Consider the following 14,667-nt stretch of genomic DNA (forward strand, 5'->3'; position numbering starts at 1 on the left):
CAGATGCTGAACCAAAAGAACAGTATGATCTTGGACTGTGAACCTCCAAAACTGGGAGCTTCTTCATAAGTACCTTGTCTTACATATTTAATTGTAGAAAGCTGCATCTGACCCTCAGCTTAGTAGGTATCTGGTCAATGACCTAGGCAACCCTACAACAGTTCCACAAGTGTTCTTAGAGCAATAGTGGCCAAAGACAGACCCTTCTGTTTACAGAGCAGCTGCAGACAGAGAAAGGGCAACCAGGTTCAATAAGAGGACTATACGGTCCATGTATGCTGAGTGCTGCTAACTCAGCCCTGTTTGGAGTATCATCCCAAGAGAAATAGGCAATTGACAAACTTGATCTAGATTCCATGAAGTCTGGGGAAATCACTAGACCTTACAAAAATGTATGTCTCTGCCAATAGAGCGAAGGCCGCTGTGAATGTGTGTATTGTGGCCAAGGCACAGCCCTCAATGTACTCCTGCCTTTCTAGCCACAAATTTTCTGTCCCAAGTTTGTTCTTGTTTGCATTCAATTGTATTTGGTCGAAAAACCTGTTCTTAATAATATTACTAGTTAAGATTATTTTAACCTTTAAATAACTTATGTTGAACAAAACCACAGTACTTTCTAAGTAAAAAGGCCCATACATTTTAATAGAAAGTAGTCAGTAATCTCACTTTAAGAGGAGAGTTCTGTTACACATGTATTGTCATGCAGTGATCAATGTTTCTTAACTTGAGAATTCCATGCTTTTATGTGACAGGAAACTAAATGAGAAGCAGATCGTCAAGTGCTAAGATGGCAACCAGCTGCCAAAAGTCTATCCGCCCCCACCACCCCATTCCTCTAGTATTTGGCTGCAGAAGTTGAAATGCTAATTCATTAAGGATTTCTGAGCATCTTCAGGAAACACATTGCCATTCCATCACGATATCAGACTTTCTGGGAACTTTCTTTTCTAGTCTGGCCCAGAGAAATTAGCTTGGCCTGAATAAGGATGATAATTAAAAGCAGATAGCGTTTATGTTTTGATAGAGAACCCAGTGCTAATGCTAAGGAAGCTTCATGGACCTGAGTATTTTTCCCTGGCCTCTCCCAATATCAAGTGTCTTTGGAGTCCATTTAGATTATGATGATGCCCCACCAAAAAAATCACATTCCACACTTCATCCATAAACCATATCTTTAGCAAGAAAACCACTGTTAGGAACTTTTCCATCAGACCCAAGTAATACAGTATAAACAATGTGCCTTAAGCAATCAACCCTTTTCCCAACATACTGCATTTAACGAGATGCATAGGAAGACCACTGCAGAAATGTGGTGTATCCTTGAAACATCCTGGGTTTTCTACCTGAAATCAGTGATCGCCACTCAGTAGAGGAAATCTGCATTCATAAAAAACATTTGCTTTAGGCCTGAACTTACCATTCAGCCAGGTTTTCAAAAAGAAAGACAGACAGGACATAGGCTTTGTGGGAACAATACTTTAAACTCTATCTCAGCCCCAGTGACCACATTGTAGCCACATTTTTTTTGTCATTTCTTCTCTAATGTCTAGGGCCCCATTTGACCATTTTAGGGAAAGCATACTATAAAAGTGAGAGACACACACTGCAGTGAGTAGTAAGAAGGAGACTGGTGATGTGATTTCTTAGCTTTTCAGGGTTAGTAATGAGCACCTACTATGCACAAGACACAGAACAAATCTACAGAGACACAATACAGACTTTGCTCCAGTCCTTACATTATTGTTGGTGAGACAGACTGTGAGAATTGTGAGGGGAGAGGGGAATCATAGTAATTAACCAGAATGAATATAAATGATCATCATTGTGGGGAGCAACTCGGACTAGACTAAGTTACTGGAATTAAGACTTATTCTATGCATCTGCTCTCCCACAATATGGCGCTGGGAGAGGAGTAAACAACTTTTACACAGCTGCCTCCAGTTTGACCAGTAACCTGCAGGAGCTGATCCTGCTCCTGATTGAAGGAGAGCAGTGTACTCGGCGTGTGGGTAGCAGAGTTGGGATTGGTGGAAGAGGACTATAAAGGAGGAGAGAGACAACATGCACCAGGAACATCTAAGAGGAACACCTGAGGAACATCTGAGCAGTCCCCGAGAGAGCCGGCCGGCGGTGTGCCGCTCCCCCGCGGAAGTGGGGAAAGTGGCAGGGGGGCCCGCCCCTCCACGGAGGTGGAGGGACGGCAGCCAACCCGGGAAGAACCAGCAGCAAACCTGGGGAGGGCCGAGCAGACAAAAGAACAGTGCAGGGTCCTGTGTCGTTCCTCCGCGAAGAGGGGGAGCGACACATCATGTCTATGAAAACAAAATAAAAAAGCTAAGGCAGCTGAGATGGAAAGCCCGGGGCACAGGAAGGGTGGCATTTTAGCTGGGACACGGAACATGGGAAAGAGCCTTTCCTGGACACCATTAGAGGAGCAGAGCAGGAGGGCAGAGCGTCCAGCTCAGAAGGAGAGGGAGAAAGTACAAGCAACTTCCAGCTGCCCAGTGCAGCTGATGTTCTGAGAGTGAGGAACAGTGGTTAGGAGTGATGGGGTTCTGTTGACCAGGGTATGATATTTGGAGGCAACACATGGAAAAGTGCATTGAAAGCCAGGAGATGTAAAACAAATGCAAAGGGCCGGCACTGTGGCGTAGTGGGTAAAGCTGCTATCTGTAGTGCCATCAACCCATATGGGCGATGGTTCGAGTCCTGGCTGCTCTACTTCCTATCCAGCTCTCTGCTATGCCCTGAGAAAGCAGTAGAAGATGGCCCAAGTCCTTGGGCCCCTGTACCCGCATGGAAGACCTGGAAAAAGCTCCTGGATTCTGGCTTCAGATCACCGCAGCTCTGGCCATTGCGGCCTTCTGGGGAGTGAACCAGCGGATGGACGACCTCTCTCTCTCCCTCTCTCTCTCTCTCCCCCTCTCTCTCCATGCCTCTGCCTCTCTCTGACTTCCAAATAAATAAATAAATCTTAAAAAAAGACAAAAACAAATGCTAGGGATTATTTTCAAGGATTCCCTGAATGCCCATTAAATACCCAACAGCAAGATATCATTCTAACAGTGCCAAAAACTCTTTATAAAAATCCCCTTGTATGCTAAGAGTGGGCAAGAGTACCATTAATTTTACTTTAACAATGTCATAGCTGATAATGAACCATCTAGCGTGCCATTATCCTAGCTCCCCAAAGCAGAGGCACGTGAATTCAGTCCCTTTTAGAATATGTGCCAAATGCGGTGTCAAGAACCCAAGAGAGAAGTCCAGATATGGGATGAAGATTAATCCACCAATCATGTGTATAACAACAAAGACCTTGAGCAACTATCCACCAGGCTCAATGAAATGTCAGTGATGATGCCAGTCCCGCCTAACAGCTAAAACATGTGGCGCTTTGCAGACACTCTCTTTAAATTTCTGATGATGCTAAAGGTTGGGGAAACATATCATGGAAGCCTCACTCTAGACTGGGAGTTCCATCCAAGGAGGTTAGGGGAGGCTTTGCAGAGGAGATAAGGATAAAACTGAGAGCACAGGACAGCCTGCAGGCCTCCAGGTGGGTGTCGGGAAGACCTAACTCCCTGCAGAGAGGATGTTGTGGCAATGAGAGAACATCCAGGGCGCTTCTAGAGTCTGCATGTGTTAGCAGGGTATGGCTGGATGGTAGCCCTGAGTGGGAAAAGGCCACGTTGGAAGAGGAGACTGGGAGGTAAACTGGAGTCAGGATATCCAATGCTTCAAACGCACAGGATTTAGGCTTCCCTGGAGAGTTCTGAGCCAATCAACGGTATTCCCACACACCTTAAGATTCTGCAATTTATTAACTCAACTGTCTGTGAAGACCTTTCAAATAACTCAACTATCTGTGAAGACCTTTCAAACTGGATCCTCAACTGTTCTTCAGGATCAGACAGAATAAAAATCACCTGATTGGGCCACATGATGACCCTGCCACTGTGAGACACAAGGACAGTGCTGCACACTGGTCCCTCCCCCTGAAGCTGCACGGGGCATCTAGTGACAAAAGATGTGTCCCGGCATGTGGGAGGCAAGGGAAGGACCCTCTGCATGGAAACAAGCACTTGCTGAGCTAAACAAAGTGAGAGCAAATCAGACTGTGGCATGGGCACTCCACCCTTGCTTCATCTCGGGCCACTTTCAGAAGATAAATCCACGACAAGCATGTTTAATAGCTGTTCCCACCAACCAGAAAATATGTAGACGTTCCAGATTCTTTGATTAAATATAATGTTCTTTTTGCCTGAATAAACTACTGCCTCTGCTTTGCTTTCCTTTGTTCAGAACAAGAGAGTTTCCCCCCAGGAACTGGCACTGAGCATGGTGCTTGGGTCTGCCTATTACCTGCAGAATAGGGTTAGAAGAACCCCCTGTTGCTCTATCATTCACAAGCAGGTGTGAAAGACCACGAAGGCAAGATGAGACAAAAGAATGGCCATCTGCCTCTTATAAGTAGAAGCAGGCTAAGAGCCCAAGTCAGGTGAAATATTCCCATCCATGCTGTCTTTGAGTCATGGCCACAGACAATACATTGATATTTGGCACATCAATTTTTATGGAATAAGAGTGAAAGAATTAAATCTTTCACATGGAGAAAATTCTGTGTACAGCAAGAGAGGAGAAACTGGCAGCTAATATCAAACCACAGGCTGATTCTCTGGGATTATTTTAATTGTTCTTCATGCTGGTAATAAGAGGAATGTGTTCATTTTAGTCTAAACCATGTCAAAGCATGAGAATCAGTTCTGAGAATCTAACTTGCCCAAATATCTGGGCCATGAAGGGGAAAAAACAGGACAGATTTGGTTGTAGTGGCCAAAATACCCCTTCAGCTCTCAGAAGTGGGTTTCTGCCACCAGCAGGGGTGGTCCAGAAGACAGGGCAGGGTGGATGTAAGAGAAAGGGTGGGTGTGGGAGGCATAGGGCAAGTCGTAGGGTACACTTGGGGCAGTAGGGGTTAAAGGAAGTCTTAAGCCTGAGGCTCACAGCACAGGAAAGAAGACAGCCTAGCTGAGCTGTGACTTGCAGAAAGATGTCTAGAAAGGCCAATTCCTTTAGCCTCTCACTGCACCTCTGTCTTACACAATCTGCTATCCATGGCCCTGGCTGATCTGTTTCTGGCCCATGACATCTTGCGAGCCATAGCTGATCTCAATGGAACCATGGGCTCGAGTGGTTCATGGGATTTTCTTGGAAATATAAACTTAAATATGCAAACACTGAGTTCATCTCTGTTGGGTTTGAGCTGGGATATCATATAAAGCTGGAACTTGGAAGAAACCACGTTTCACTCATGACTGTGGGTGGGACAAGAGAACTGGTCTGTAGTGAATATTAAGAAAAGATTTTATAAATTATTATTATTTAAGGAAAAGAAACACAGGAGGGAGTGTGGCTCCATAAAGAAAGAACAAAGAGAATGGTGGATTGCTCTTGAAGGTATCCTAGTCCCCAGTGGCTTTTATTGTGTGGATGCTGCCCTTAGATCCATCTAATAACCTTTCACAACTGGAATGGGTTCCCTCGCCTAGAGCCAATGTTTTCTAACAAGTGCTACAAGTACAGTGAGTCATTTTTGATTACCTGAAATAAGGAAGAAAAACAAAGCAGAGATATTATATTTATATTATCATTCCATTAGCTTTTCTAATTTGGCTGTATAATATGGCTGAAGAGACAACCTCCCAATCCCTGGAGCCATCTTTCCTAACAGGACCCAACCTGGAGGGTGGTTGTAAATGTAAGGGTACGACAGAGGATCCAGAGCACAGAATTCCTCCTGTCATTCTCAAAGGTTGATACAGGATGACTTAGGATTCTCCCTAGGCTCAGCAGTGCCGGGAAGGAGCAAGCAGGACTTCAAATCAGCGGTATTCAAGAGGTGTTCCATGGACTTTCTCCCCAGTATCTACAAAAGCAGATCTGCTGCCATATGTTCCATATATCAAAGATCTACAGAAACATTTGGCTGGATAAAGGGTCATGGTACCACCATAAATCCCACAGTGACGATACATGGTCTTGGGCATGGATTAGTTTTGGCTTCTACAGGAAAATTCTGTGTGGGACTCCAGTACCTCTCACTATTGATTTCCTTTGGGACTGCATTCTTCCCATTCTGTGAGATGTGGGCCATTAACTGATAGCTCCATCTCATCCCTCAGTATGAGGCTCTGACCCAAACATGCTTATCTAACATAGGGAGAAATTCTGAGTTTTGCCTCAAGACAAAACAGTTAAGCCTTTTCAAAAGTTCATGGAACATGTGGATTATGAAAAAAATTATGCACAGATTTCAAAAGTTTCTGTACCAAAAGATTTTTTAAAATTACTTATTTTCATTTGTAAGGCAGAGGAAGACACAAAGAGATGCATTCCTCTAATACCCTCAATAGCTGGAGCTAAGCCAGACCAATGCCAAGAGTCTAGAACTCAACCTAGTTTTCCCAGGTGGGTGGCAAGGACCCAACTACTTGAGCCAATACCTGCTGCCTCCCAGGGTGTACATTGGCAAGAAGCTAGAATTGGAAGCAGTGCTGGAACTTAAACCCAGGCACTCTGACATGAAATGCAGATATCCCAAGCAGAATCTTACCTGCTATGCCAAATGCCTGTCCCAATAAACTAATTTTTTAATTCCATTTTTCTACAAGTATTTTGAAGTATCCATTTAGATCTCCTGGTTCTACAAGTCAATACATTCCCTTTCTGACCTTTGCTACTCAAGTTGAGAACTAGCACTTATAAAAAGAGTGCAGAATAATCCATTTTGCTATATAATTACTCAGTCTTAATGGACTTATCCATTAATATGTGGCAGAGGAAACAGGTTTTTGTCATTATAGACCACTGCAAATCACTAAACCATAAAAGCAAAAATAACAATACCTATTGTTCTTTTTCAGCCCTAAGATTTTCTATTAGTTGACAGTCATCCACATAGAATGTTAGAACACCTTTTCTGAAGATAAATAATGTGATACCATGAATTCAGTTTTATACCATTAATTCAAAGGGAAAACAGTTATCCTCACAAACAAACCAACAATTTAATAAAGAAATCTAGAACCAAATGGAAGAGGAATACATTTGGATGGACCTAAGTGATACCAAAAATCAAGAATGTACTCATATTTTTAACATCAACATCTCTGGGCAAAAAAACAATTATAACAGTAATCTGTTTCAATGGAAATAAAGTACTGTAATATTTATAGTGTGTGTCAGAGTTATAATGACTGCAGGGCCAGAAGTGAAGTGTCACAGCATGCTCCACATGTTTTTAACACGGTTTCTAAAGGCTCTGGGGGCTATTAAATTTAATGAACCCATCTGCTATGAAATAGAGGTCTCAATGTCATCAGTTTCTTCCATGCCATGTAATGCAGATGGCATTCTCTGTTCCACAACCCAGCAGGATGGTTTATGTTTCTCTTTACATGTGTATCCTTTTGTTTTGACGATGTGAACTCCTTTGATATGCAGCGGTGTCCTGCGAAAACACTGTAAATTCCGTTTCCAAGCTCCAACAACTTCCTCACTGCAGATTTCAACCCCCCTGAGTAATTGCTTCTAGGCGGTAAGAGGTTGTAGCTTAAAGCAATCACCCAAACGACTCCTAAATGGCCTAGGTGCCATTCCTAGATGGGCAACTGAAACAAATGTGCAATTTATCAAATGTAAAGCATTTTCTCCAAGTTGGACTTGGTAGGGGGTGAGGAGGAGGGATCCACGTCCAGTTTGCAAATGCAACTAAATTGGATTGAAAGTTCCTACAAATTGCCTACTGAACTGCATTACCAGCAAATGGGAGGGGCATGAGGGCTTGGCAATGAATTCTCATTATTTTAAATGGTCACATTCCCACTGTTTCTAGAAGATTTCTTTGCTTCCCTTCTGTGTGCCACTGTGGTGTGTGCAGCCTCCTCTAGAGAGGCTGATCCTGCATGCAGATGCCTCCCGGGTTTGATGCTGGCTCTACCCTACACAGCAAGTTGGGTAGCATTCCCCAGCTGATTAAGACCCAACTGCAAAGCACAAGTCATTTGCTTACAAAATGGAACAAATTCCATTGTTAATGATGGTTTCTGCTCTGCACCTAAGAGATAATGACTATGCATGACTTGTACTCAGATGAGAAGCCTATGAAATTCACAATTCTGATGTTTGCTGTTTTGTCAAATTGTACATGAGATCTTATTAGATTAAGCATAATTAATGTTGTTAACATTAATTCATTTATTTGGTCTTCAACCAGGAAAGCAAATTGAATAGAACAGCCAAGCAGGAAACAGAATAGTTACCCAGACTGGTAGCAACAGGCAAGGAGGATGGGCCCTGAAAGGAAGTTTTGCCAATCTCTGATTTGGGATTAGATGCAACCCTGGGATCTCATGTGCATGAACCCAAACTCAGCTTCTTTTACAGATAAACTTGAACTTGTCCAGACCCAGAATTGTATGAATCAACGTGCAATTAAGAAAAAAGAAAGCCTCATATGCAGAGGTCATTTTAAGCTCTACATTTAAGTATTAAATTAATTATATATTTGTTGCTGCTGGGTTTTCAGACATAATAACCAATGAGTCAAGCAAGCAGAATTCCTTTTGCCTGAACTACCCAGATAATTAATAAGAAAGGAGACTTAAGACCATATAAAGCAGACTTGTGGGAGCAAGTGTTTGCATTTGATAGATGTCAACAAATGCTAATTCCTTAGCATTTGGTAGAAGTGGTGCAAGTCAGCAGGGTCACAGGTCTTTTGATTTCTAAGGGAGCCAAAGCCACTTTCAGACAGTGTAACAAAGAGAACAAGGTTCCTAGAAACTTTAAGGGTGAGCAGAGACATGCTAAGGAACAACGCACATGGCTGCCCCAAACATTCAGGAGGAGGCACAGTTGCCTTTCCTTCTGTCATTATCTTTCCCTCTCAAATCAGAAGTCATGGAAGCTGCTGCCATAGGCAGGATTCTATAAAGACTTTGGCCTCAACCCCTAAATTTCCCTACAATCCTCTCTCTTTTAGTCTGACCAAAATGGGGAATTCTTCTGATGATGAGATTACTAATCAACTGACTTGGAGAGATTAGCCTGGGTGGGCCAGACCTAGTCTGAGAAGGTGAAGCACCAGACAGATGCATGCTTGCTGGCTGGAAGGAGGCAGACAGCATTATGTGATTTCCTGCAGGGGCAATGGGGCAGGACACAGTGGGTGGCCTCGAAGAGCTGACAGCACTCCCTAGCCAGCCTGCAGACAGAGATCCCAGGCCTAAATCACAAGGAACTGAATTCTGCCAACAAGTTGAATGAACTTGGAAGAGGACCTCGAGTTCTTGAGCTGCAGATGAGACCTACAGTGCAGCCAACACTTAGTTGCACCTTGTGAGCTCCAGCTAACCTGTGCCAAGACAAATCCCCAAGGTCCTCACTGGTTTGCCTAACAGGTTTCTCAACACCACTGAGATGAGAAGGAGCCCTTGGAACACTGGACCAGAGAATGTATTCATCAGGCTTATTTGCAAAGATACAACAGAGGCTTAGAAGGCATGGTGTCCACGCTAATCCATCATTTCAGGGACAGCCAAATTCTGGTGCTTTAGTTTTGTGCACCTCAAAGAGTTCTTGAGGCAGTGGAGCAAATGAGCTCTGTCACCTTGGCGAACCAATTTTACTCAATAATAAGCCCCTGAACACAGTATTTTATTTAAAAGTAAAGTGGAAATGATTAGGACACAGGGCATACATTTCATGAGAATGTGTAAGATAAAGTACAAAACTTCAAGATATTTCTTCTGCCTCTACACCATGGACCTCGCCTCTGCTGTCGGAAGTTCCTGGGTAGAAGCACTTACGTAGTGACGGATAGTCCTTCTCCTTACACGTTCTTTCTATACATAGAAAGAATGGTGATTCTGACTCCATCGCCCTGTGCACATTTACCAGTCAGCCTTCTCCTATGTCAGAGTACTCTCTGAAAGGTTCATGGGAAGATCAAACCAAAAGATGTTTCTTTTGGTACATAAATTTTGAGACGCATGCATACTTTTGATATAACACACATTTTCACTGAACTTTCTGAAGATTCCTTATACACTGTATTCCTTCCCATCTGTTTGAGATTTAACTGTTAATTATCAATAAGGACATGTGGATTTCCATTTTATTCAACAGGCTATATAATACATTGTCCCAATTTGAGCAAGTTGTTTTGTTTGTTTGTTTGTTTTGTTTTTTTGGTAGGGCAGTACCTGAGCCCTGGAATTAGAAATTTCCCTCTAGATCTCAGGTTCTTTGTAACAGGGAGTGGTTCTGAGAAGGCAGCATCTGGGTCCTGGGTGGGTTCAGTGCTAACTGGGTACAATGGCTTCTCGCCACTTTGAATGAACAGAGTTAGGATTTCCTTGTGATACCTTCAGTCCCACAGGTATCTGCTTTGTTTGAATCCAGTTACACATCTTCAATCTTAACAATCCAGAATGCTCTATCCACAATATTACAGAAGGACACCAGAAAGAGTTTAAAACCACTTGCAGTTCTCTTTTTTTCTCCATAGTATAGGGGGAGGTAGTGGAAGTATTGTGTTGAATTTTTACTATTGTATATTCCTACTCTGCCAAACATAAGTTCAAAGGTTTTTAACTCTCCCTTGCTATTCATTTCAAGTACAGTTGATTCATTTGCTTCCGTTTGCACTCACTTTTAGTTTGTCCCTCATTCTTGTTGAGGTAATTTTAATTTTTTTCTGTACACAAAACACTAACATGCTTTCAACAGTCCAACCATGCAAAAAGGTAAACAGGTGAGCCACCCTCTATCCAATCCTTTCTCCTCTGCACTCACACCAATTCTGCTGGTGTCCGATTTATCCTGCGTTTCTTTTTGTAAGAGTAATCAGATATATGTATATTTTATTTTCTCTTATTACACAAAGGTTGCATGCTATATATACTCCTTCATAATGCTGATTTTATTCTGCAGTGTATCCTGGACATCATTTCCTATCTGCCAAAAGAGATCATCTTCTTCCCTTTTTTTTTTTTTAATTTTATTTAAGTCATACAAGTCTGATATATTTCATATATACAGATTTAGGAACATAGTGGGACCTCATTCCTGCATAACACTGCCTGCATCAGATGTTTATAGCATAGTTTGTCCTATCCATCTTTTGTGTTTGAGCATTTGGACAACTTCCAGTAATTTGAAATCGCAAGCGATTCTGCAGTGAAGTGTATTTTTGGATTGTTGGAGGTTCATCTTCAACCCAGAAATGGAGCTGAGGGGTCAAAGGGTATATGCAGATTTCTTTCCTTAGTGACTGCCTGTTCTGTACTCTTACAAGGAGTACGAGGGAGGGGCCTTTTCCCCACAGCCTCGCCAGCAGACTGGCAGTGAAGCTTTCAGTTTCTACCAGTTGTAGGGGTGAGAAATGGTGTCTTTCTACAATTTGATTTGCACTGTTCTTGTTATGAGTGCGGTAGCACATTTTACATATTTAAAATCCATTTTCATAATTTTTTGTGAATTATCTACTCAAGTCTTCTGATTTTTTTTTTTTTTTGCCCTGATAGGAATTTAGGGATTTCTACTTGATTTTTTTTAGAAGATTTATCTATCTCTATGAAAGTCTAAAAGACAGATTCTCAGAGAGAAAGAGAGAGAAGGGGAGAGAGCGAGATCATCCATCTGCTGGTTCACTCCCCCAGTGGCTGCAACCACTCAGGCTGAGCCAGGTCGAAGCCAGGAGCCAGGAGCCAGGAGCCAGGAGCCAGGAGCTTCCTCTGAGTGTCTCACATGGGTGCAGAGCCCAAGCACTTGGGCTTTCCTTTGCTGCTTTCCCAGGCACATTTCCAGGGGAAGTGGAGCAACTGGGACATGAACCAGCACCCTTATGGGCTCAGGCAACACAGGTAGCAGCTTTACCCGCTATGCCACAGTGTCATCCCTGGGACTTCCCCTCAATTTTTAAAAGCCTTTTATAATTTAGGATTATTAATTCTCCATATGTCCTATATGTTGAAAACATTTTCTCCCATTTTATCGTTTGCCTTTTGTCCTTTCTTTCAGTGTGTTTTGACTTGCAAAACTTGTTTTCTGTAAACTTCTTATTTTAAGAAGTCAAACTTACTCTTTCTCTGCCTTGTATCTGGATACTGGGGCCATTGTTAGAAAGTCTCTTCCTGAACTGAGGAAAATATAGCGCAGTTCACCCAGGTTTTCATCCAGCACTTGTATGATTTAATTTTTTTCTCTGATCCATTTGGATTTCTCTTTGCATAGAATGTGAAGATTGAACTGAATTCAATCTTTCTCTAAAAGGCTAAATAGCTTCAAAAAAGCATTTATTATTTCACAAAAGCTCACCTAGCCCCACTGATTTGAGAGGCCGTCCCTGCTGCATTCCCAATCCCCATGTGTAGTGGGGTTGGTTTTTGTACCTTCTATTCCATGACCTATGATCCATCTATCTGGAGGCCAGGACCACAACAGAGATGCTGTCTTCTATTGCTTTTGTTTCACCAATTTAAACAAACAAAAATGACTGATCAAACTGGCTGCTTAGAGTCTGCCCATAAAACCAGTGGGCAATTTGGTTACTTCAACACCAGGACCTTACTCTTCTCCGCTCCTCCTCTCCCTGCCTGGATGGCGAAGGGATGGGGAAGCCGTTGTTGTCACTATTGGTACTGTTGCAATATGGGGCTGGTGTACACGGGGCCGCTCAGCGATTTTGTTTTCAGGATACAAAGCCAAACCTGGGGCAGACTCTGACTCACAGGGATTCCCCAGCATCCGAAAGGGACTTCTCAGCTGGGCCTCCATCTGTGTTCAGGATGCCTTTTCTTTGGAAAGAAACACCCCTTCTGGACCAGGAGACATGTTCATATTTCCAGTCAGCCCCACCGTGCGTCTTCAGGCCGAAGCCTGCAAGCCGCTGTGACCTGGCCTGTGTCATGATGTCCCTCCAAAACGGGTTGCACCTTGCGCTTGCCCACAGCTGCCAGAAATGCAGCAGGAATGAGAGTGCCCACAGAGAGCAAAGCCAGCTCCTGACAGTCCTGGAGATCCCTCCCGAGGACAGCTGTGGCTGGGCTGCAGTGATTAATGGGAGGTTAATCCCAGCACAAATGACCGGAGAGGGGCCCTGTGAGAACAGCTACAATCAATCAATGGAAAACGCCACTCCCCTCAGACACATTAGCATGATGAAAAATCACCCTGAAATTACCCAAGAACCCCGGCCATTGAGCCATCACTTGATGATTGGCAAAGGCCCTCCTTTTAAGCTCATTCAGCATCAGAATCGTCTTGCCTGGAATTCAGCTAGAGAATGAGCCCATGGCCAGAGTTCAACCCCTGGCTTGTGAAGCTACCGCGACGCAAGCCAGTTCTCCTTGTCCATGGGAAGAACAGGCAACCGGAGCCTCTGGGGTGCCTCCGATTCACCAATTCACCGTCAGAGCTGAGCCTCGGTCACATTCTCCACTGAGACCTGAAGCTTCACCTGCAGCGCTGGGCCTCACACATGGTGAGGAGTGAATCTAGGAGCATTCTTCCCAGCATGCCGCATGGCAGGATTCCAATGCATGGGAGAGGAAGAGAAGACACAAGGCAAAGGTGAGTGATCCGTGCTGAGTAGGTTCCGCTCAGGTCACATTCTCTGCCATCAGGATTTTTCGACACCCTTCCAGCACAAACGGCTGGAAGCTGCCCTCGGACCCCATGAGGCAGGTGGAGTAACACCGACGTTCTTTTCTGGAATGAGTGCATGAAAAGGATGAGCCCTCAGCCTCCTTCCCAGGGGCCCCGTGGACTCACGGTGCTGTCGATGTACGCTTCCGTCCACACCACGTCGTGCTCCTGGTCGATGACTTTGGGCCGGCTGAGCACGTGGAGGTACTCCATGACGTTTTCCTGCACATCCGCCAGCGTGGAGATCTGCGTGAAGAATCCTGCAGAAACACGAGAGAGGACTGAGTTTAAGAACAGGAGGAAGGCCTGCAACCAAGGAGCGTGCCTGCGCCAGGCCTTCTTGCCTTTTCTTCCTCCCCCAAACATTAGCTGTCCTCTCCACCATCACCCACTTCAAGAGGAACAGGATCATGTTGGAAAGAGAGTCACGCACAGGGAATGAAATGATCATCGACCCTAAACCCACCTCCCATAGGAATTCCTTGTCAACCATTTCTAGAATAGCTTCCCACCGATGCACCATCTATGTCCCTATCGCTGCATCTTTGTCCTCCCGAGCAGAAGTGAGAGTTCTTTCTACAAGCTATTTTTTAACCTTCTTTTTCCTCTTTATGAGTCTATATCCTAGCCACCTTAAAGTCTACTCCATTTTTATCATAGTAACTGTTATGATTACTTTTGGGTGTTTACTAAATGCCACAAAATGTGCTGAATGCTTGCTAAGCCTTGCCTCATTGATTTCCAACTGCATGATGAAGCAGGGGTTTCTGTGCCCCCCCCCCCTTTTTTTTGACAGGCAGAGTTAGACAGAGAGAGAGACAGAGAAAGGTCTTCCTTTTTCTGTTGGTTCACCCCCAAAATGGCTGCTACAGCCAGCACGCTGCACCGATCTGAAGCCAGGAGCCAGGTGCTTCCTCCTGGTCTCCCATGTGGGTGCAGGGCCCAAGGACCTGGGCC

At 44.1% G+C, this 14,667-nt stretch overlaps 1 protein-coding gene across 4 annotated transcripts in view; it reads right to left on the reverse strand.

The window, feature by feature from the left end:
* Positions 1 to 14,667, reverse strand: part of CACNA2D3 (calcium voltage-gated channel auxiliary subunit alpha2delta 3) — an 879,489-nt gene that overhangs the window by 281,303 nt on the left and 583,519 nt on the right. For all 4 annotated transcript variants that reach the window (XM_051851530.2, XM_051851531.2, XM_051851529.2 and 1 more), the window contains exon 13: positions 13,837 to 13,970. In XM_051851530.2, the coding sequence (XP_051707490.1) occupies positions 13,837 to 13,970 (134 nt within the window). The remainder of the gene's footprint in view (positions 1 to 13,836; positions 13,971 to 14,667) is intronic.

The sequence above is a fragment of the Oryctolagus cuniculus genome, chromosome 10 (genome assembly GCF_964237555.1).
Source record: "Oryctolagus cuniculus chromosome 10, mOryCun1.1, whole genome shotgun sequence".
In the NCBI taxonomy this organism is placed as follows: Eukaryota; Metazoa; Chordata; class Mammalia; order Lagomorpha; family Leporidae; genus Oryctolagus; species Oryctolagus cuniculus.